The sequence below is a fragment of the Sparus aurata genome, chromosome 23, assembly GCF_900880675.1.
Source record: "Sparus aurata chromosome 23, fSpaAur1.1, whole genome shotgun sequence".
In the NCBI taxonomy this organism is placed as follows: Eukaryota; Metazoa; Chordata; class Actinopteri; order Spariformes; family Sparidae; genus Sparus; species Sparus aurata.
In genome coordinates this window covers 3,828,088-3,850,897 of record NC_044209.1, presented here as the reverse complement: position 1 = coordinate 3,850,897, position 22,810 = coordinate 3,828,088, and the positions used below count along the sequence as shown (strand labels likewise).

The window sequence follows — 22,810 nt, the reverse complement described above, 5'->3', positions numbered from 1 at the left end:
TCACACACTGCTCTATCTCCACCATATGCAGTAGTCTAAATTTGCTTTTATTGCAAAGATGGTCCAACATAATAATAGAATTAATAGTAATTCAATCAAGTTTTTTTAAATAATCAAATGAAAAATGTTGAGCAGTGCATGTCTGAAATGCCTCCGATACTGCTTAATATGCGGGAATTGATAAGCCAAGTGCACAAGTCTATTCACCGATCAGATACCACAAAATGTATTTATTAGACAAGGGACCCTGCTACTACACAGCAGTGTCCTGTATACCTGCATATGTATAACCACAAGCACATCCATGATGGAACATCCACACAAGGTTAGAAACTAATACATAGCTGTTAAAAAAAGTTATAATAACAATAATAATACTATTTTTACATTTGTTAATGCACTGGTATCCAATCTTTACTTCATAGCAACTGACAATTTAGAGTTCAGGTTTCAGTTTTGGTATCTCAAAGAAAACGCTATCTGTATCTCTCTACAATTATTCCTTTCAAAGGATAAATTCACCCAACAACATGAATAGTCAATTGTTATCTACTCCCCTCCATGCCAATGGAAAGTTGAGGGATTTTTTAAAATCCAAAAACATTTCCAGAGCTTCACAGCAAAACAGGGTGGCAGTATTCTTCTCAACGAGTGAAGTAGCTGGGGACTTGTTTTAAAACATCAAACATGCATTTAATAGCTACATTAAAAACGAAAAAACATCAAATGGCTCCATGCAGCTTGTCCGGCGTATTCCAAGTCTTCAGAAGCACCAAAATCCCAAATTGATTTTGTAAAGATGTTATTTACACCCTCAACACCCGGTCGAGCTCACACACCCACTTCAGATAATGCGTCTGCCAATGCTTTTAGCTTAGTGGCTACAGTGAAGATATACGGTAATAACATCTTTTAGAATCCATCTGGGCTCTCTGGGTTTCTGGAGACTTGGATTATGAAAAACGAGATGTATGGAACAGTTTTATGTTTTTGTTTTTTTCTTCAGTTTTTCTAATGTTTTAAACAAGTCTCCAGCTACTTCAGTTTTTTAGGAAAATGTTTTCTTTCTCTGCTCCTTAACATTTCTGCCCCAAAACTACAGAGTGCTCCTTTAATCGAGAAAATAAACAGCAGGATCAACAATGACATAAAGAATCATTAGTTGCAGCCTTGATCATTACAAATCCTCAATATAAATAAGTGCAGATAGACAGGTTTACAGGTTTACCATCAAAACTGAACATTAGCACCTGGTAACATATGACAGGAGGCGAGAAGCCGGGGACACGTAGCCTGTAGCTGTATCTGGTCACCAGGGAATCTCTAATCAGTGGGAGATCACTGAGAGCATGTGGAACCCTGACCTCTGATATGGAATCATATGATGTTCATCTGTTTAATTCTCCATCACAGCCACTCATCTGCAGCCCACATTAATGGCATGGTGAAACTTTTGTAGGAGACAGTATAATTCAGATGCAGGCTCCATGGCCGCTGTGGCACAAGACAACGATCACTCGCGCGCTCGCGGCGCACGAGTGGCACAGACGACAGATGGAGAGGTCCGTCTTGTCCCGAGGGTCACTCACCAAAATAAAAGCAGAAGACACGCACGCAAGCTTTTACCAGGTTGTTCTACCTACGTGTTGACACAGAATCTATTCCTCTGAACACCCACGAGGAATACAAACATTTGGACACAAAGCCCCTCCATCGTCACCGAGCTGTGGTCCAACACAGGAAAACGCAGCGCCACGTTCACTGGTTCAGTGCTCCGCGCCAACCGCAGCCTACTTTAATGAAACACTACTGTTTCCCCTCACACACAAACCTGTACACCCTCCTGTTCTCCGACAAACACGGGCAGTAATCATCACTCCGGAACCACGCTACAACACACACTCTACACTTCACAAAAGTAGGCGAGCGGCAGCGTCGAACAGTGTTCCGACCACACACCTCCAGCCAACACCTCCCGGTAGTGTCTTTATTTACCTGCTAATGATGACGGCTCCTTTATACATGACTGAAAAGGTTGGCATGTTGACATTCTCCGGTAGGTAGGTAGGTAGGTCGGTCGGTCGGAGCTCGCCCAGCTTTCAGCCTTCAGCCAGCAGCCACATGCTGGTGTGTCTGCACAGACAGGCAGCCTCTAATTCCTGCTAGCCAGACTGTCCGCTCCAACATCCCCACCTTCACCCTCAGATTTAATCTCTTACATAACTAAAGTCGCCAAAAATTTAAAAAACAAAAAAACAACAACACAACAACAACAACAACAACAAAAAGTCACAGTAAGTACCGAGAAAGTGGAAATTTTCTTGCCAAGGTTTATCACAGTTTCATAGAGAAGCTGTCATCTCTCTGTCTGTTCCACCACAGACAGTTTATGTGGCGCTTCAAACCAGAGCTCAGGGTGGATGAGAAGGGAACGGATATCCGCAGCAAAGCCATCCATTTTAAAGAATAATTGTCATTGATTATTGGAATGTGTCCTCAGTTACAGTAAGTAGGCTGTTTGATATATTTCACCAGCTCATCATTAGGATAAATTACAGTATAGAATACTGTTATCCCACAGCACTGACAACTATACAGCCAAAGACAATTCAAACAGCGGGAGGGCTTGGATGCCTAAACACATTAATGCATAAATGCCCCGCTCTCCATTTAGAAACAGCATTTTAATCCTCAGTTGACATCCATTACTTAGCGTTGTCATTTGTTGTTCAAACCTCTGAACATCTGTGGTGCATTGCCTCCTGCTCAGACTGCAACTAATAGTTATCTTTCATTGTCAATCAAGGTCTTTTATAAAATAAAATGTAAAAAATGATAGAAAAGTTACCATAGCAGTGTGTGATGATAACAATGTTATGATGCTGAATTTGGTTCAGTTGTTATATGCTGCTTCTCTCTTGATTTACAGTTTCTCCTTAAAGGTATTGGATTTATCTCGTAAAAAAAATTCCATGAAAGAACTTAGATTTCCAACCTTGGGATCCTCTGTGGAGCACAAGACAGATCTGAGATCAGATCACAAGACAGGAAAGAAGAAAGAAAACTAGGATGGCACAGTACAGTGCATACCTACACCAAGTCCCAACAGTCCGAATCCAATAACAAACTCGACAACCCTGTATCCCTCTAAAATTTGCCCACCCATAACAGTTTAACTGTAGTTGAAGATCACCAGATCCAGGATCTGTTTTTTATTGTACATACTCATAGATACCAGCCACTAGGGATGGGCATTTGATTAAATTGTCTTAATCGATCGTCGGGAGAATTAACGATCAATTTTCGATTAATCATTAATATTTTTATATTAAAATTAACTATTTATAGGCTATATTCAAAAGCCGCTAGCCGCTGATATTACCCGATATAGATACAGTGCAAATCCGTCATATATGGCCAACTGGAGTGTGTGTGCAAAGCAGGCAACGGAAATCCAGTTCACTCTGGTGGGACTGTTGGCAGCAACGATATTGGCTGCGTTGTCATGAACACATGCAATAACGCGGTCTTCAAGTCCCCATTGCTCTACAGCTTCATTTATTTTCTCAGTGAGGTGGTCAGCTGTATGCCGGCCTGGTAGGCTTTCTGTGAGCAGAACCGCTGAGTTCATTTGCCAGTCATCGCTGATGTAGTGGCAGGTGATGGTGATATAGCTCTCAGCTGTTAAAGCGGTCCAGCAGTCTGTGGTAAGAGCAACTTTTTCAGCTGTGCTCAATTCTTTTAACAGCTCTTGCTTCCATTCTTCGTAGTGAGTTTCTATCAGTCTGGTGATGGTACATTGTGACGGAATGTGATATGCTGGTTCCAATCAGTTTTTGAAAAACTTCGCCCTCGACAGTACTTAAGGGCAGCATATCCATCTCAATGAACTTGCAGATCCCGTGGGTAATTTTCTCTGCTCGTTGTGTATGGCAGCTCCTCCATGTCCATGCTAACACCGAGTTTATATGCTAGGTTGAGACTGAGAGCAGGATGCACCGCCACTAACCAGGGTGGGATGCTCGTTGTTCAAGTGGTACATCATTTGAGTCGTGGACGAGTTGTACTTATACACAGCTTCGCAGTGTTGGCAGTGAACTAAGACATTTTTTAAATCAAAATGGTCCCACGACACACTTCGCCGTGACCTCTTCATGATTAACCTTACTTTTGAAATGCACGGAAACTCGCAGGTAACTGAGTAGGCCTGTGGCATTTTTTTCACAGTGCCCTGTGTGGTAAAATGTTGGATTGCTGCCACATAGCGACATTCACTGCATTCCTCAAGACTCGCACTACGCAATAGAACCTGCATTAGTTTTAGCGATAAAAAATTAACGTCATCGATAAAATTCTTAATGATCAATTAATCAATCATCGATTAATCATGCCCGTCCCTACCAGCCACCTAAATACACCTGATTTTTTTCCATCCATGCCTTGGTTGCGGTGATTAAAATGTCACATTGAGCTAGACACTGGACCCCAAGTTGTTCCCAATTGGCAGGCTAGCATCTTGAATGAGTGAATGAGAGTGCTTTGTCTGTGTGACTAAAGTGTTAAGAATTTAATCAGCCTGGGTTTTAGATCAGTGGTGTTATATTGTCAAAATGTTCTTCTATGTACAGACAGTAAAAGTGGGATTTCAAAGTTCCAGAATATGCACATTAAATATGAGCCACTGGCAACGTTACTGCAAAAACAATCCTAACAGCAGCCTTAGCCTACGTACACCTCTCCATGTATATATAGGTCAATGTACAATACATAAATAATACAAACATGAGTAACCAACCAACAATGAAGCTAAATTCAGGTGAACATTTCCTAGAATACCACAAACTCTGCGTAGCCTCATAATCTCTGGCGTACAGGCAAAACAAATGTTTGCCAGTGAATTAAGTTTAACTGACTGTGAAACAGTTGAAGACATACCTGGCAAACCCCAGAGGCACTTTCAGCCTCTGGAACATGTCTGCTTCTGTGGAGTACTCTGAAGGTCTGATTCTTGTTTTTAACATTGGTTCTGCATATTCCCCCGTAGTGATGCACTGCGTCTGCCAAGCACATGCTGTATGAAGACTGCCAATTGATGAAGAGATGATAAGCTTATGGCAAAAGGATAATACACACAAATCCGTATGGCACAACAATGTGCTAAATATAGGCCTTTAAGAGGGCTACTCAAGAGTCAGTGCATCGTGTACTGCATTGTTCCTATTTGATTTTTTACACTACAGTTTTACATGGTCAGAAAACAGTTTATTTTGGCTTGCTTTGGCTAACAGCTGTTAAAACAACCCCTGTGTGCACAACTCTAAATTGATGCCTTTAAAACTGCATTACTTGAATATTACCCCTTTTACACTGGACAACCCTGCAGAAGTCATGGGTATTTATCGCCTCTGGCTTGACTGTAATGTCAACACACCACCTGGGTGAACACTCGAGTTTGCTGCTTTCTACTGTTCCCTGTTTTTTCAGGGCGTTCATGATGATGAGCAGGACACACGGGGGAAAAATAGAAAGGCACTGGCAATGTGAAAGGAGTTTATTGCTGATTGCTGTTTATACGTGTTAGTTTCAGTGTGAAATTGTTATTATTGTTTTGTTTTTTTGCCACTTGGGGTCATCAGAACAACCCTCGAACTCTACATTGACATCATGTTATAAAACTGTTAAGGTAACACTTTCTTGTTTAATTATCCTATCATAAAATATTGAAATTTGGGGAAGTACTAATAAAGATTGATTGATTGATTGATTGATTGATTGATTGATTGATTGACTGATTGATTGATTCGTGTTTCTGACCACGATGGATGATTAAGTATATAATACCTCGTCATACGTGTTTCAGCAAAAAGTAGAAACACATGTACCATTAGCATTACACACAGTCATCCATTTTAATATAAATGACTTATTACTGCAGCTGGAATTATTGGACGATCCATCTTCTTTTCATGAAGATGTGGAGATGAAGCACCTGCTGATGGAAGGTCACTCCATTTCCACAGCTATGTTGGCAAAATTGTGCCTTCTGAACAAAACTGTTAGTATCTAGTGTGAAGACCACTTGTCTCATGCAGTGCGACACATATTCTCATAGAGTTGATCAGGTTGTTGATTGGGACCTGTGGAATTTTGGCCCACTCCTTTTCAGAATCTGTGTGGAGTTGCTAGATATTGGCAAGAAGTGAAAACACAATATCGTACAGGGGTGGGTAAAAAGAATGGATTCACATAAGAATCTAGATTTGTTCACCCGAACACATAAGCTACTATCGACAGGATTTATGACTTATGTGCTTTAAGCCAAAAAATGTGAGCTTTTTTTTTTGTTTTGTTATTATATTCTGAAAAGTCAATGACAGTAGTGCAAAGAATGTGTTTTAGCTCTGTTTCGACTGTAAACACCATTGATTCCTCTACTACCAGGTCAAGGTTTCGGATGTTTACCCAGTTGTTAAGATTAGAAGAATCTTGGAGGCTGTCCAGCCTCTTACCTAACACAGCGGTCTTGTACTGACTCCAGACACAGGCTTTGGGAGCACAGATGTAAGCCTGGCTAACACTTGACTGCTGTGGTAGCCAACTTGTTGTCACAGCTGTCAGCTCATGTGCTAATGCGGGCCTGTTGGGCCATATACTGTACGTGACAAAAATGTCTCCACATGTACCCCAACAGGAAAATGATTTGTGGAATTAGCTGGAGACCTGAGAATATGGAATCAAAGTTTGAGAATAGTGAATAAAAATCATTTCCATTCAGCACATTCAGTTTTTAACATATCCTCAGGCCATGTACAGCACCACCATTGATTATTGCCAACACTCAAAGGTGCAAAGTAATTCAACGTGATGGACTAGGTGTGCGTGTACGTGAAATGACAGATTTTACAACTAAATTTCATCATCTTGGTGTAAGACATACCAACACGCCAATCCCTCTGTGAAATAATAGCACCAAGGCAGAATAAATGATTGCATACATTGAATTCTCACAGCAGCTCATTGTTTCACGCATAAAGCCTGACATCCACCTGACTCACTGTAAACCACTCTACAGCTGGAGGAATTCAATCACTCCCTCTAGGGTGGGACTAATGTGGATGTTATCTCTAGCTATGGTTTATCTTTTGTCATGAGTCAAACATTTTCCCATAATTCTGTTCATGGTTGAAGGTGGAAAAAAAGATGACATTTACACAGGAAAAACTACATTTCCGTTTTCAGTCTTCTGAACAGAAATTAATGCTGTTCTCACGAAATTACACTACGGCTGCTCTGGGTGTTTCATTCATTATATACAGTGTGCACCATGTACCCAAGTGCAAGTCCAAAATTGTGTGTTTCATATCCTCATCAAGTTATTCTGTGCCCTTCACTTCATTCCAATGCATTTTTAAATTTTTATTTATACAAGAAATTTGTAATTTTGAGAAATTAAGAATTCATTTTAAATGCATAGTTATTACTTTCAACATGCTTTAAACATGAAATGTGATATCTTTAATTAAAAGAATTGCTTTGGTTTATTGTTATGTGGATGTGATTACAATCATGAGTGTAAATGGCACAATTCTGACATAACAGAGGCTATTTCTGGTTGTTTTCAGGAAAATGTGTCACTGCATAAAATGCAACCAAAATGTTGGTGTTATAATATATTGAAAGTAATTTCAAGGTCCTTGAATAGCTGTATTTACTGTAAGTTAAGTGATTGTGCCATTCTTTCTATAGGACAATCACTGCCAAAACAGTAGAGGATTGAGACAGTGCCAACATCAGCAGCCTGACCTGTTGGCCAACACTGACCTGTGTTTATCATCAGTCAAGAAACCTCTGGATGTACTTCCTGTTCAGAGTTGTTTATTCTAATTGTACTGTATATTGTCTAAACGAGAAAAGGTATACTATTTTTTTATTGCTATTTATTTAGATGTGTTCCAAATTTTTTTTATAAACAACGTTGTTATTAGTGCATCACGTAAAGTGTGAAGAAGTGTAATGGGTTGGTTGTTTATGCTGGAAGTGTGAAGAAAAGGCATTTATCAGTTTCAAAAGTTTATTCAAACAATTTAGAGATAATGCAAAACAAGGAGTAAATACAGAACGACAAATAAATAAGCATCAGGCAGAGTTCCCGCACTTGATGTGATAGCTCCAACATCTGTCGCCCTCTCACGGCTTTTACCGCCACTTCCTCGGACACTACTGGTTGTCGTACTGTCATCCTCTCTGATGTGACGATGTGCCTTAATCTGGCGTGTCTTCGTCATCAGAGTCAACGATGCACTCATCATATAAGCTGTAATATGCAAAACATTGTATCATCATGAGTCCAATACAATATTCACATTTGTAGGTGAATTACTGAAGGAAACAAAAAAATAAAACATGTAGCAGGCCCACCACTAATCTTGATGTTTTAGCTTTGCCATATCTGTTTGTATGGCCAGCTGCTGCTAGCTAACCAGTAATGAGTTACAACAACAAAATACACTTTCAAAACAATGTCTGAATGCTAACGAAGCTAGCTTGACAGCTATCAGGACTAGCAATGGCTATGTTGGTTGTTTACATTCAATATGATAATATTAGGGGTTTACTTACAGGTAAATGAGACATGAGGTGGCTACTTGTAGTTAGATGTTGTAATGAAAACAATTCACTGATAGTATTCTTCCTACCGCTCGTGAGGACTCGGATTGCGTCGGCGGTATTCAGCAGTTGTCAGACGTTGCGCGTTCACTGTTTCAGGGGAGCTGTTACGGAGAGAGGCTTGAGTGCAGGGAGCGGGGTTTACTGGCTCAATATTTTCACAATCTAGCCTGGGCTTGACAGTTAATGAGCAGGCTGAAGCCAATCAGAGGCAGAGTAGGGTAGGTCATGAAGAGGAAGGTAGTGTGATCTAAAATTACCCCGCTACAGCAGTAGCAACTGTATGTCCTCTGACTGACTAGAGTGTATATATTTATATAACGCCTAGTGACTCATAAGTTACAGAAGTAAAAGCTTGTCTCCAAACCAGAGTAACTCCCTTTGGTATGGACTTTGGGCTTTTTCACTTTGCAGATATTTTACATGCACAAAAATACTACATTACACAACAAAGAAAAGGCAAAGACATTGCACATATACAGTAAATACCAGTTTATATTTAGTAAATGGCATTTAAAATCAGCACTGTCTGATCAATGTTCAAGTGCTAACGACGTGGATGGACAGCTGCTTCAGTCATATCATTGAATGAACAGGTGAAAATGAACGCTGCATAGTGATTTGATACCGGAGTGAATGCCAGTTTTATGCCAAAATTACTGCCTTTCAAATTTAGAAAAAATTTACAGAACTGAAATGAATTAACTAAATGAAAATGATTTAATGATTAAACAAAGGCGCAAAGAAAAATTCTGTACTTCATGCAGCTGTGATAAGGGGACCACTTGTATTATATCATTGATAAGTACATATTGCATAAAGTAAACTTGAACTTCATATGGGGCACTTTGTAGTTCCTTTCATCATGTTGACAGCCTTTCAGAGGTACATGATTCTCCAGCACAGGACCTTAAGCCTTACATTCATCAGCAGCTTCTTTTGTCTGCTATATTTCAGTGGTTTGGTGTGTTTCTGTGTCTTTCAAATGGCAATCCAGTGTTTGGGGTAAGCCACCTAAATTCTTTCAATGAGCATTTGATTTGGGTGACTTGTGTTTACTTTGATCAGCCACTGGATTACATAACATATAAAATCCTGCATTTTTAAAAATCTAATACCTAGAGAGGCTTAGCCGTCCTTCAAAGCATCTCATAAAGATGCTTTGAAGAACTGGAGGCTGCTTTAAACCTGAACCAAAAAGCTGAAGGCTGCAGGGTGTTGCCACATATACGTACTGTTAAGGTCAAGAATTTAGATTTTTGCATTTGTGCTTCAGGGTGCCAGGGTCTTGAAATGTTTTAATCCCTTTTTATCTTAAGGCAAATGTACAGAGTGAGAAACTATTTTTAAATAATATTCTTTTTATGAAAGCGCCACCTTTGTTTTGTGTCACAATCCAATAAAAATCACTAAAAGCTGCATTCATTGATTTTTTTTTTCGTACTTGAGGCAATAAAACAAGGTGAAGAATCCAACATTCATATTGAGCAACTTATACTGCTGTTACGACAAATGTTTAAGCGAGCAGTTGCAACAACCATACACACAACAACTTTAACATTCTCTGAATAAGGGATGGCACAATATAAGCCCTCACAGTAAGTCAGTTATGGTAACTTTTCATTGAAAATGCATATAAGATGATGATGATGATGATGATGATGATGATGATGATGATATAATATGATATGAAAAAGCTGTCTAGCTCACTGACATAGAGTCCCATATTGGCTTCCTGATTTATCTAAAATTGCAGAAGCCCGTCACCATGGCTAAGAGTATGGCTTGCACATTGTATCCCCACAACAACAAGTTAAATCAGATTTGTGTAAATACTGAGGAACCATTTGTTTCATAACCAAATCATGATTGAACATTAAAATTATAAAATATAAAACAACCATCACATCAAATTGTCATCATCCCATGCCTATTTGGAATTGTGGTTGTTAGTCCAATAAGTCCATTTAGCTCCTGATTTTTTTCTTATTTTCTTTTGTTAAATTATATATGCCCCCACCTGTTAGTATCTTCATGTTTACTACAGCATTTTTAAGAAATAGATGCTAAATTCAAAACAGTATCCCATTTATTTCTACAAAGGCTGATATAAAAATATTTCATTTAAAATATCTTACGAAATTGTACCTTTGTGATAGTCATACCCAATATGCATTTTGGCCAGTAGAAAGTATTAGTGGTCACCTGATTTTGTTGTCTACCAGGCCCCTTGGCTGAAGAATCAAAAAGATCATTTTGGACAGTGGACACTGTGACCCCCAACACCAAATAAATCATAGTCACTACCTGTGTTGCCTTTAAAGTAATGATCTTTGGTATTTCAGTCCAGGTTGAGCTGTTGTGGGTAGACTACTGGTAGGAACAGCAAATGTGTCTCAGTGATTCAGTTTCAAGAGATTTGTTGGAAATGGCACACATATCAACAGATGATTATTGAGATGAAATATGTCTTAAATCTGGCAGTGATCTGCTCATTATCATCTAGCCCTTAATCATGTAGATAGAATGACTTGGACATACAAATATAGAGACGCATTGTATTATTGTATTGTATTATCCTCGAAATGATTGCTAGGATCAACATGCCTACACTGAGTATCTCTCTTAAAGTAGCTAAAGGAAAACTAATAAATGCATTTAATAATATATATTTACCACAGATGTGTGTATACTGCATGTAGGATTGCACATGCACAAAACAGCACTAATCTGTGCATTAACAGCATACAGTACCCTACACACACATTCTCGTCACACAGATTTATTCTCTTCTTCTTCAATTTCGCAGCCATGGCAACAACCATTTGCCTCAGAACTTTAATCACTAAATCTGCACAGTGGGTCGTTATCAGATTATGGGATTATCCAATCCACACCGAGAAATCAAACAGGCCCAGACCCAATCACATTGAGACACATGCTCACACACAAACTCACACACACTTGTGTGGGCATGGTTTAATATGTGTGTGTGTGTGTGTGTGTGTGTGTGTGTGTGTGTGTGTGTGTGTGTGTGTGTGTGTGTGTGTGTGTGTGATAGAGAGCAACACAAAGAAAAGACAAAAACTAAAAGGATCACTGTCAAGTGTTTCCTCTTAGGTAGGCTGCCCTCTACAGACAGGAAGAGGAGCTGCAGGTTCAGTCAACAGCAGACTTTCTAAAAGGTCCAGAAAATTTCCAGGGGTCTGGGTCCCTGGGAGAATCCCATTTGACTTTTGCTCCCCTTATCTAGCACTCAGCATCAAGTTTGATACATCATCTGATTCAGGAGAAAAGTTTCAGTCTGGCTCATTTAAAGTCCCAATTTTTATGTTTTCTTTGTCTGAAAGAGGATGAATTCCCAAGAAATAAAAAAAATAAAAAACACCATTCAAAATTGAATTCAATTTAAAAAAGGAAAGAAAAAAGGAGGGGAAAAAGAAAAAGAAGAAATTTAACAAGATACTTTGATTTTTTTGGACTTCCATTAGAATTTTTGTCTACTTCTGACCTTTTCAAAGCAAAAATGTTCCTTTCCATTTTTCATTGAAAAACAAGTGTGATCTTACATTTTATTTACTGACCATGTAGACTGTCCAAAATAATAAACATCATTAGAATCTTAAATCATAACCGGACATTGCAGGAAAAGCGACATATTTCTGAGAAACACATGTTCCACTGAACTTGAACAGCAAAAGAAGCTTGGCTACAACCATCGCCCGTTGTCAGGAACCATGTAGGTTTCCTTGACAAATCAATGCTACAGAATGTGATGACATAATCATGTTCAGTTTTTAAAGCAGTGAGGAACCTCGTCTCTTCCTTGCATATGATCCACGGAGCCTTTTGAGGATGCCCTTTCATACTAAATCATCATAGTATAATCAGTTACCAATTAACCTGTTTGCCTGTGGAATGTTCCAAACAAAAAGTCTTTTGTTTCCCCTGTCCCAGCTTTAACCATGTTGCTGCCCTTAAATTCACAGTGTGTATTTACAAGAGCAAAGTTGATCAGTTTGAACATCGCATATCCTAACTTTGTACTGTACTTATTTCAAATTTAATGTTATTTATGAGATATACTTTATTTAAAATACACTATTTTTTTCTCCATGAAGAGAACAAAGTTGATCCAACTGATTACAAAGTTAAGTATTTATTAGTTTTCATATATGTTGAACCAGACACCATCATAGCATCCTAGGTGATAACTCAGTAAACTTTGTTTTTGACAAAACATCCCATGTTTCGGTCACGGCAGCGCATTTTTGGTCATGACATTAATGTTTTGGTAGTGATCATAACATTTTGTTCCCCAAAGAGACTGTCAACATTTTATGTTATTCAAAATGAGCAATCCTGCCACTGTCAAAATTGAACAATCTTTGGTATCAACTCTATTAGAACTTAAACTGATCACCCTCTCTCTCTTCCACCCGAACATTAGTAAAGTAGAGTAACTTGCAGTTACACTATGCAGAAAACATTCTTTAAGTTGAAAAGCTAGTAGTTTGATATCAAGACACCAGATCTGGAAATGTGTTTTAGTGGTTCACAACATTGGATTCTGGTCTATTTACAATGGATGATCATCTGCTCTGTGGCTGAACTGGCCAAGATTACTTCTGTTGTGTGTCCTGTTACATTGTTTAATGTCACTCTTACAAACCAATAATGTTCGTGCATATTCCCGGGGTAAGGTGTATAAAGTTTGTGATTTCATTTCATAAATGGATGGATAGTTACATGGCTGGAAGAGAGAGCACTTCATTGGTAAGTACAGTATTAAGTAATGTAACGTTAACGGAATGGTTTCTTTTCCTGCCTGTCTGGTTGCCTTCAGTGCCCTGTCCCTAGTGGACAAGGTGATGGTGTCGTGTTACATATTTGAGACTAGATGAACTGAAAACGGGTCAGATGAGAGAGGTCTGGCTATAAGAGACTAAATATGACTTGGATGCCACACTTATCAGCCTCCTGTAAAATCAGCTGTCAGGATCTCACGTCAGGGATGCAACTTAAGAAACTTAACATACTGAAATGTCAAGCACATAGGAAAGGTAATTGTGATATTATAAGAGGAAATAATGCTGCAGATGAGGCAGCAACATTTGCATCCAAAAGCCAAATGGCTATTTTGCCGCAGCTGGTGTCAATACAGTCAGTTTCCACCCCAGAAGACATCATTCTAATGTGGTAAGAGGCTGGACCATATAAACATAGCATCTGGCAGCAGAGGGGGCGTCAGAGTAGTTGTGGAGGTCTCATGAAGGTTTGTTAGTCGCTCCTGTGCCATTGATAACCATATTGATCTCTGAGTCGCAAAATATAGATCACTGTGCAAGGGGGGAAGTGATAAGTAAAATAAAACAACAAGGACATTGGACGCCATACTTGCTGTAGTGGCTTCTTGCTTCCTAGAGCCACTAAGAGGCTGAGACTAGGAGGGTTAACATTTCTATTAAGCGCTGTCCAATGATCAATGTCCACTCCAACTTGTTCCTTTTCAAAGGTTTAATTGAATGATTCAAAGAATGAAAAACTGGTAAAAGACTGTGAGCTAAGCGTTAAGTAAACAAAAAATGTGTGCTCCCAGGTCATCCCCTCTCTCTAACACCGGCATCCAGGTGACAGGTGAAATTATATAGATTAATAAAGGGGTTAATCCCACATCACCACACCGAAATAAGTCAAAATAAACAAAAAACAAATCTAATGCAAATATATGGCTCCTACACATGCTAACAATGGCTTACGAGCTTTTGGGACTGTGAAATGTGTGCCCAAAACAATGTGAGAAAAGGAATAACAATCTACTAGGCTACATTCCCATGCCAGAAGGACCATTAAGACATCTAGTTATAGACTATGTAGGCATGATAAAATCTGTAGTTGCGTCTAGTGGTCATCCATCTATTTCGTCGTTGGGTTGAAGCAACACTGTCAAAAGACCAAGCGTCAGTACAGTTAAATTCCTAATACAAGAAATAGTGCACAGATTTGGAATCCCATTGAATTTGTCCAGTGATAACAGGTCTGCATTTGTACAAAAAGTAAGTGGAACCTTACAAAAACTGACAATGAATCAAAGGCTAGGATTTTTTTTTCATCCGCAGTCTCAGGGGATGCTGGAAAGAGTTAATGGAGTTAAAAATCTCTGCTAGCACTAAACTGAAAAGGGTGGACACCTTTCCGCCCTCAAGGCTCGACCAGTAAAGACGCAAAATGAGACAAATCAAAATGCCAGTTGACTGGAGGATAGTTGTGAACACAGTTTTGACAATTCACCAGTTGGTGATAATGATCTGTCTGGTATGAGTGACACTGACCCTGCCACACAAGAGTAAACCCAAAAGACATTTGCCAGAAAAGTATGATGCAACTACACAGTCGTCAAATATGCCCCTAGACCAAATTCCAACCCATGACTCAGAAACGAGAGAGATTAAAACGCCAAGACCTAATATGACACTGGGAAGAATAAGAAAAAATATCCCACCTCAATCCATAGCAGAGGGAGTGATTCACAAAGTAATTATATTTAAAGACGCCACCCTCTGGGATTCTTTGTTGTGTGGCAACATGGCAGATAGCAGAGTGTGACAGACGTAGTAGACGGACCAGATATATGGATCTTATATGCGTCTGTGATAGACCCCAGCAAAACATATGTCCTTGATTTCATAAAAACAACCAAGGGAGGATGATATGCAGGGATCAATTCCCTTGAATAGTCTTATATATGGTATATGATGGTCATCTGTAACAATCCTAGGGATGTAGAGGTAACAATCAGTGAACTTGTGAAAAATCTAACTTTGACCTCAGAACAACCCACAGAAAAAGAGCCAGAAATTTAGTTAAATCATGACCAAACTGACCAACTAGAAAAATATGAGCCAAAACGGGAAAGTTGAAAAACTTAAAAGTTAGATTGTGGGAGAGATCTAGTCACAATGGGTGGCATGAATAGGCGTGGTACACTGTGAGGGATATGACACCTAATGCCTGCATAGTAGGTGCAGACACCCCAGTGACACTGCCAACAATAATTCAAGAATAACATAAATTAAGGGAATGTGCTAAAGTACAGAAACAAGAGTGTAGAGAAGGCAGATTTACTCCTATGTCAGGGACAGCTAGAGTTTCAGTTTGCAACAGCCCAAAATGAACCTGCTACTGATTACAAAGTAGACAAAATATTAGAATATGGATGTTTTGCTAGCGGAGGCTTTTCAGATGTGGGTCAAAATTAGAATGGAGTTCATATGGGTAATACTACAGTTAACTGTGGAAGATCTTTGGTATTGTCCTGGTTCCCTTTCTCTTATGTGGCTCCCATTTTCTTCACTACGCCTGTGTGGTACGAGAAATCCAGTATCATTAGATCAGACTTGGCACAATATAACTATGACTGATTCTACTCTCCACTTGCTGAGTGAACAGACATTTGCGTTAGCAGATAGCTATTGGATGTTTGGGGATGACATATTGTTACATACTCTTCCACCTCGGTGGATTGTTCTCTCTGCATTAGTAAGAATTCCCAGACAAAATTCATAGATCCAAGAGGTGGTACACTCCAGATCCAAGGGTATATTTAGATAGTATACTGCAGCCCAGAGGAATCCCTGAAAAAAATGTAAAGCAATAAATGAAATTAGAGCTGGTCTAGAGTCCATTTTTCTTTGGATAAGGCACAACATAAATGTTTATTGGATCAATTATATTTACTCCAACCAGCAGCAGTTCATTAACTATACTAATGAGGTCCTCATGGCATTAGGAGAACAGTTACAGGACATGGGCAGGATGGCATGGCAAAATAGGCAAGCTTTAGATTGAATGTTAGCTGAGACAGGTGGAGTATGTTATATGTATGGAGATCAGTGCTGTGCCTGCATTCCCAAAAACACAACACGTGGTGGAACATTCTATTTGGCTATGTCTAAGATCAGAGTGCTAAGACAGGAATTGAAAAATAATTCTGGGAAGGAAGGAGGCTCATGGGATTAACACTAAAACTTGGAAATTGGTGAGCCTTATTGGCAAAAATAGGAATAACCACATTGGCAGCACTAATTAAAATCTCCCTGATAGCTGCATCATACCTATTCTGAGAAATGTTCTTACAAAGGCTTTTCTTCCTCAAATGAGATCCCAGATTGGCAACAAATCAGAAGAAGTAGCAACTGTCTGAGCAAGGCTGATGAAGTGACCTGTAATATTAACATTTATTTTGGTATTGCTAAAGCCAATAGTTTTTATAGCCATGTAAAATTAGATATTTTGGTTAAGCGACTACTATGCTGATGTCATATGGAAGGAATTAAATTCTGCATTTGTAATCGATCGGAATTTTGAAATTAAAATTTTGATTTAATTTGGCTTTTAATCCATTACTATTTGTATTCAAATGTTATATTTTAGCGTAAACGTTTGAATAATCGGGGCGGCTGTGGCTCAGTGGGTAGAGCGGGTCGTCTAGTGATGAGTAGGTCACCAGTTCGAGTCCCAGCTCCCCCTAGTTGCATGTCGAAGTGTCCTTGAGCAAGATACTGAACCCCAAATTGCTCCTGATGAGCAGTTGGCGCCTTGCATGGCAGCCTCCGTCATCAGTGTATGAATGTGTGTGTGAATGGGTGAATGTGGCATGTGTTGTACAGCGCTTTGAGCTGTCGTTAGACTGGAAAAGCGCTATAATAATGCAGACCATTTAATAGTTTTCAACTGCACACCGCAGGCAAGTGCTGATTTTGATATGTTTTTTCCTTTTTCACATAAAGTTTGTAACTTGCATCAATACATTTATGTCAAGTTTGTATTATACATATTTGCCATTGCAAACGAAAACCGTGATCACCCAAAATTATCTTGAAAAGTAACAAGTGAATTTTTTTTACCTATATATGCTATTTTGTTGTTTTTTTCACCCTTACTTGCATTGACTGTTTGGTTGGGGGTCAAAAAATAGACAGGGGAATATATTGTGTATGTGCATTAGTGAATATATTGGAGACAAAGTGTACATTATTGAGACGATTGGGACATATTGGTTTCATAACAGGAAATAGGTGTGTGCCTAGCTGAATAGGAAAGCTTCAGATGACATCTGGAGAGTTCAAGCATCACTTCCTGATACAAACTAACCACTGGAGAACATTTTGACTGGTCTGATAAACCTTTGACACTGTTTTATATGTTCTTCTATTCCTCCTCTGTGTTTCTCTGATCTTACTTCTTCTGGCTGACTTTTGCTTTTATATCCTTTTTGTTTCCCAGTGGCTACATGCAGTTGTGTCTGATCACCCTGCCTGGAAGTGCAGGTTATGTGGAGGTTCTGCAAAACATCTCCAACTCTTCCTGTCTTTTCACCATTATCCTGTTTTTGCTGCCTCCTCCTCCATTCTTTTCTAAATGATTTTCTTTACTCCCTGACTGATATCTTCAACCTTCCTTCTTCCTCTAATTTCTAATTTATTTCTCTTTTCTTTTGTCAGTATTCTGGTACATTACTTAGGTACTCACATTACATACGAGTTGAGTTTGTAATAAAATACTTTTGATTTGTATACCTCTACTAAAATGTTGTTTATTTTCCCCACAATAGGATCAAGTATCCCCTTTTGTGTCTTCCTAAACAATCATGTCACAACCAAAGGTTTCTACTTATTTGGTCATGACAATTTTGGGTCATTTTAAACCATTTCCAATATCTTCTTTTTACCTGTTCCGAGGCCTGAGCCAATATAAGATATTAAAAATCCTGATACTTAGCGCCAGCGTTTTTTCTGTTATTTTTCACAATATCGAATATCTGTCCTGCTGTAGTTACAGTCATGTCTGAATTAGCCAAGGGAACTGAACTACCCTGCACTACCCCCACCTGAACACTGACACTTTTAGCCTCTATAGTAATACCATGGTGATACTACTATCTGGTATCTACTGCCTATATTGTAAACAACCCGTTAACAATTACACTAAGGGTTCCTTTACAGTTATTATGGGACATCATGAGACTTTCCTTATGATGTCAACATGATAAAACAATTATTCTGTGACACTGTAAAACAAAAATAATTCAACCTGTGGCCTCTTTGGCCTTCTGTGGAAGTGTGGAAAAACAAGAAAGCCAAATATCAAAGGCTTCTCCCCGCACTGAAATATTAATTAAAAACATTACCAAGTCTCTTTCACATTTGCACATTTCAAGGATAAAAATGCACCACCACTTTGTGGCCATACAGTTTATCATGAGAGGTTGGCCTGGGATTATTTAACCAGTGTTTTCCCTGCCTCTCTGTGTTTTCCAAGTAGGTTCATTCTGTTTGAAGCCCTTGGACATCCCAGCTTTTGAAGTAGAAACCTCTACAGTAAATTCAGGAAGGAGGAGAGTATTTTATTAATATTAACAAAATAAAAATTTTTGCTCTCTCACAGGATTTCTCTTCTAACAAAGTGCTTCACAGGAAAGAAAGACTCAACAGCAGATAAAACCAACAGAAATCCAGATTCAACAACAGAGAATTATGAAACATGTAAAATGATAAAACCCAAAACTTAAGAACTTGAAAATGCTTTCCTTTAAAAGATGGTTTTAAGAAAAGATTTTAAAGTTGCTAACAATGTAGTCTTCCTGATTCTAATATGCAGAGAGTCCCATAGTCCGGGGTCTCTCAGTGCAAAGGCCTGGTCATCTTTAATTACGAGTCTATCACAATTACAATTTTGAAACAACCTGCAGAGCTGCATTCACCAATCGAAGAGAATGCCCAGGCAGATACATGATTGGGGTCAGCTAATCTTAAATATAATTTGGGGCAAGACCATTTAAAGCTTTAAAAGTGATGAGTCAAATTTCAAAATCAATACAAAATAAAACAGGTAGCCCGTGTAAATTGGCTAGGATAGGAGTAATGTGCTAAAAAAAAAAACGTTGATGCCACATAAAATGCATGCAGCAGCACTCTGCACCAGCTGGAGTCAGGGAGGGAGCTCCAGCTGATGCTGATATTAAGCCCATAATCTAAGAAAATAAAAGCAAGGATAACTTCAAAATCAGAGAGAGACAAGATTAATCTAATTTTGGAAATTCTCTTAAACTGAAAAAAAAAACAAGACACAACAATACCCTTAACATTGGCTGAGATGAGATCTGCATCAAAGCTTACACTTAGATTTCTTGCACTTTGTGTTGCAGCAGGCTGGTGGGTTTTGAATGGCCAAATACCATGACCTCTGATTTGGCATATCTTCACAGGTAAAATAAAAGGTTTTGTGATATCCAACACTTAATGTCACAAAGGCAGGTGAGATGATTATCTAAGGTGGATGTGTTTGGTTCGAGGGGAGCATGGAGTTGCCTATCATCCAAGTTACAGTGATGGGAAACACCATGGTTCTAGATTATCTGACTGAGAGAAAGCATGCTCAGATTCTGGCTCAGAATGGACCCTTGAGGATCCCCACGGTCCAAATAGAGGGAGTGAAGTTTACTAGGACGAACAGGAATGATCTGTTGGACATAGATGAGGTTAGCAGTTTTAGGTTATTACTCTTGAGCCCCAGAAGTTCACAGATCTACTGTCAATAATTTATCAAAATAAAAGGGGTGGAGGCGGGGAAAGCTTTTTTAAAAAACTTGGTTGGAATGATATGTATTTCATGCCATTAATTAATTAACTGCGTGCCAATATGTTTGAAACTGGGTAAGGACGGCTGGGTTATTTTTTAATTTTTAATTTTTTTTTAAGATTTTTTGTGGCATAGACACCTTTATTAGCAGTAGACAGAGAGGAAACATGGGAGAGAGAAGGGAGGTGACATGCAACAAAGGACCTCCGGCCAGAATTGAACCAGGGTCGGCTGCGTTTTATGGCATGCGCTCTAACCACTCGACCACCTGCGCGCCGGGACGGCTGGGTTATTAACAACGGTGAGTCCATAACATGAATCAAGTTATTTATTGGAACAAATGCTCTCCAACATCTGGATAAAAGGAGCAGCAAATTTCTCTGTCCAGTTATTATCATCAACAGGACCTGGGCAGGATGGACTGTTATAAGAGCTGATGGCATTTAATAAAACTTTGGAGTTATGGTTGTTGCTTAATATTGTGAAGGGTATGTAGGCTGAGCTCACTTCTTTTACAGCATTCTGGTTTGGCGTCATGTATTCTCTTAGTGTATAGTGTATTGTGTGATTTCTGCGCAGATGTTTCAGGGATAGGTGTGGTCATTTATCCGAAGCAGCGTTTTAATTGAAGCTTAATTGGCGAAGTTTCAGGAGCAGGACCACACCTCAACAGCGCCAACTTCCGCATTTCTATAAATAACCACCTGACCCTCTCCTCTGCTTCGCTCTCGTATTCTGCACCCCTCCCCCCCACCCCATTTCTCTCTGCCTGTTTCTTCTTCCTCTCCTCTCCTTCGTAGGTCCATGAGGGGGTCCGTCGCTGCCCGGGAGCGGCAGCGGATTCTCTACAAGAATCCCCACAACGCACTCGAAGAACTCAAGAGAACCAAGATCTTCGACACTTCGTTTTCCTTTGTCACTAATAAATCCTTAAACGCATCTCGTTGACGGTGTGGTCCTTGCTAGTGAATGTCTGGTTTCGGAATTTCACAAGAGCATTATGATCATGAATGGAGACTCAATGACTATTCAAAGTGGTTACAAATTCATCAAGTTTTGGGAGAGTGTTTTAGTGGGAATTTGATAGTTAGAAAATATATCAAAGAATTTAGAAGCAGTAGTCAGTAGTAAAGTGTGGTTTTAAAAGCAAAGAAGAGGGTAAGGGAACATTACAGCCTTGTGATCAGACATAAATATGTCTAAATATTCAACTAACTATTTCTAGGTTGGGCAGAAGCCAGAGGACAGTACGAGATTGAGGATATGACCTTTTGAATGTGTGGGCTTTTTAACTGACTGTACTAGGTTGATATATTCAGCTAGATCAATGAACTAATTTGACATGGAGTACAACACACATGAATATTAAAATCACTCGGGATAAGCATTCTGTCATGTTCGGATAAAACAATGGCTAAAAGTTCAGAAAAATTCTGAATAATATTGTTGTATCTAGGAGGTCTATGAAATAAAAGACATAGTCCCGGAGCAGGGCAAGAAAGCTTAAAACACAAAATAATTAAAATTGTCAAAGGAGATGTAAGAGCACTTAAAAAATGTTTAATAAAAAACAAAAAACATATGCAAAGTTTATTTAATATAGCACCTTTCACAGATTACAGTCAGAAGGTCCTAACAAGTAAGATTAAATAAAACATAACCATAAAAAACCAAACTGATGAAAAAAAAACAAATGAAGGCATACAGATCTCTATATAGCAGCTGGTAAGACAAATGACAAATTGATTAAACTAGTGCATTGCCCGTAGGAAGCATGTATTCCTATAGAAAAGTGGGAGGTTAAGTAGCTTTTTCATGGATGGCCAAATGAGGTTTTGATTTGAAGGTGGGACGTCAGGGATATAATTGGCTGTTTTTGACTACTTTTGATTATACCATTATATTTCACCATACAATCTAATTACCTTGTCTTGTTTGGTGTCATTATTTTCAGCACAACCTCACATATGTGACTGTACAGTTATTTTTTCATTTTGACATACTGTATTAACACAATGGACCTAAAATCACAAAATAACATAAAATCAGAGTAGGAAAAGTTAGATTTTTTACTGTGAAAACCACAAACAGTTTAATGAACCAACTGCATTAGTTATAATGCAAATATAAATTGTTGTTTGCTAAATTTGTGCATAAGTTTTTGAAATTTACAAAGTAATATGTAACTATTTACATTTAAATGCAGGCAATGCCTCAGGCTCCTCAGCTCATTCCTGCCTGCTCCACATTCAGCAGTCTCCTCCTTGACTACACACTAAACACACTACACCAAACACAACATTACACACTAACTATACACTCCAAACACGCTATATGTCACAAATCTCTCAATTCTCAAAACTCGTTATCTCTGGCGCTGTCCGTATCACCGCCGGCGTCCCTCACACAACTTCCTGTTCCTCAACAACCAAACCTGCTGCTTGGACACTTTCGTGACAAAAGCCTGTTTTTACCGTTTCTTCCTGCACCAGACACAAAGCAA

General features: G+C 39.0%; 1 protein-coding gene across 8 annotated transcripts in view; it reads right to left on the bottom strand.

Annotated features, from left to right (window-relative positions):
- si:dkeyp-72e1.9 (syntaxin-binding protein 4) overlaps window positions 1–22,810 on the bottom strand; it is a 94,251-nt gene that overhangs the window by 55,533 nt on the left and 15,908 nt on the right. For 2 of the 8 annotated variants that reach the window (XM_030409030.1, XM_030409031.1), the window contains exon 1: window positions 1,996–2,403. The exons of 4 other annotated variants lie outside the window; for them this stretch is intronic. In XM_030409030.1, coding sequence (XP_030264890.1) covers window positions 1,996–2,042 — 47 coding nt within the window. In that variant the 5' untranslated portion in view covers window positions 2,043–2,403. Of the gene's footprint in view, window positions 1–1,995; window positions 2,404–4,935; window positions 5,040–22,810 lie in introns of those variants that run through there. 2 more of the 8 variants (XM_030409028.1, XM_030409032.1) reach the window with 2 other exon arrangements.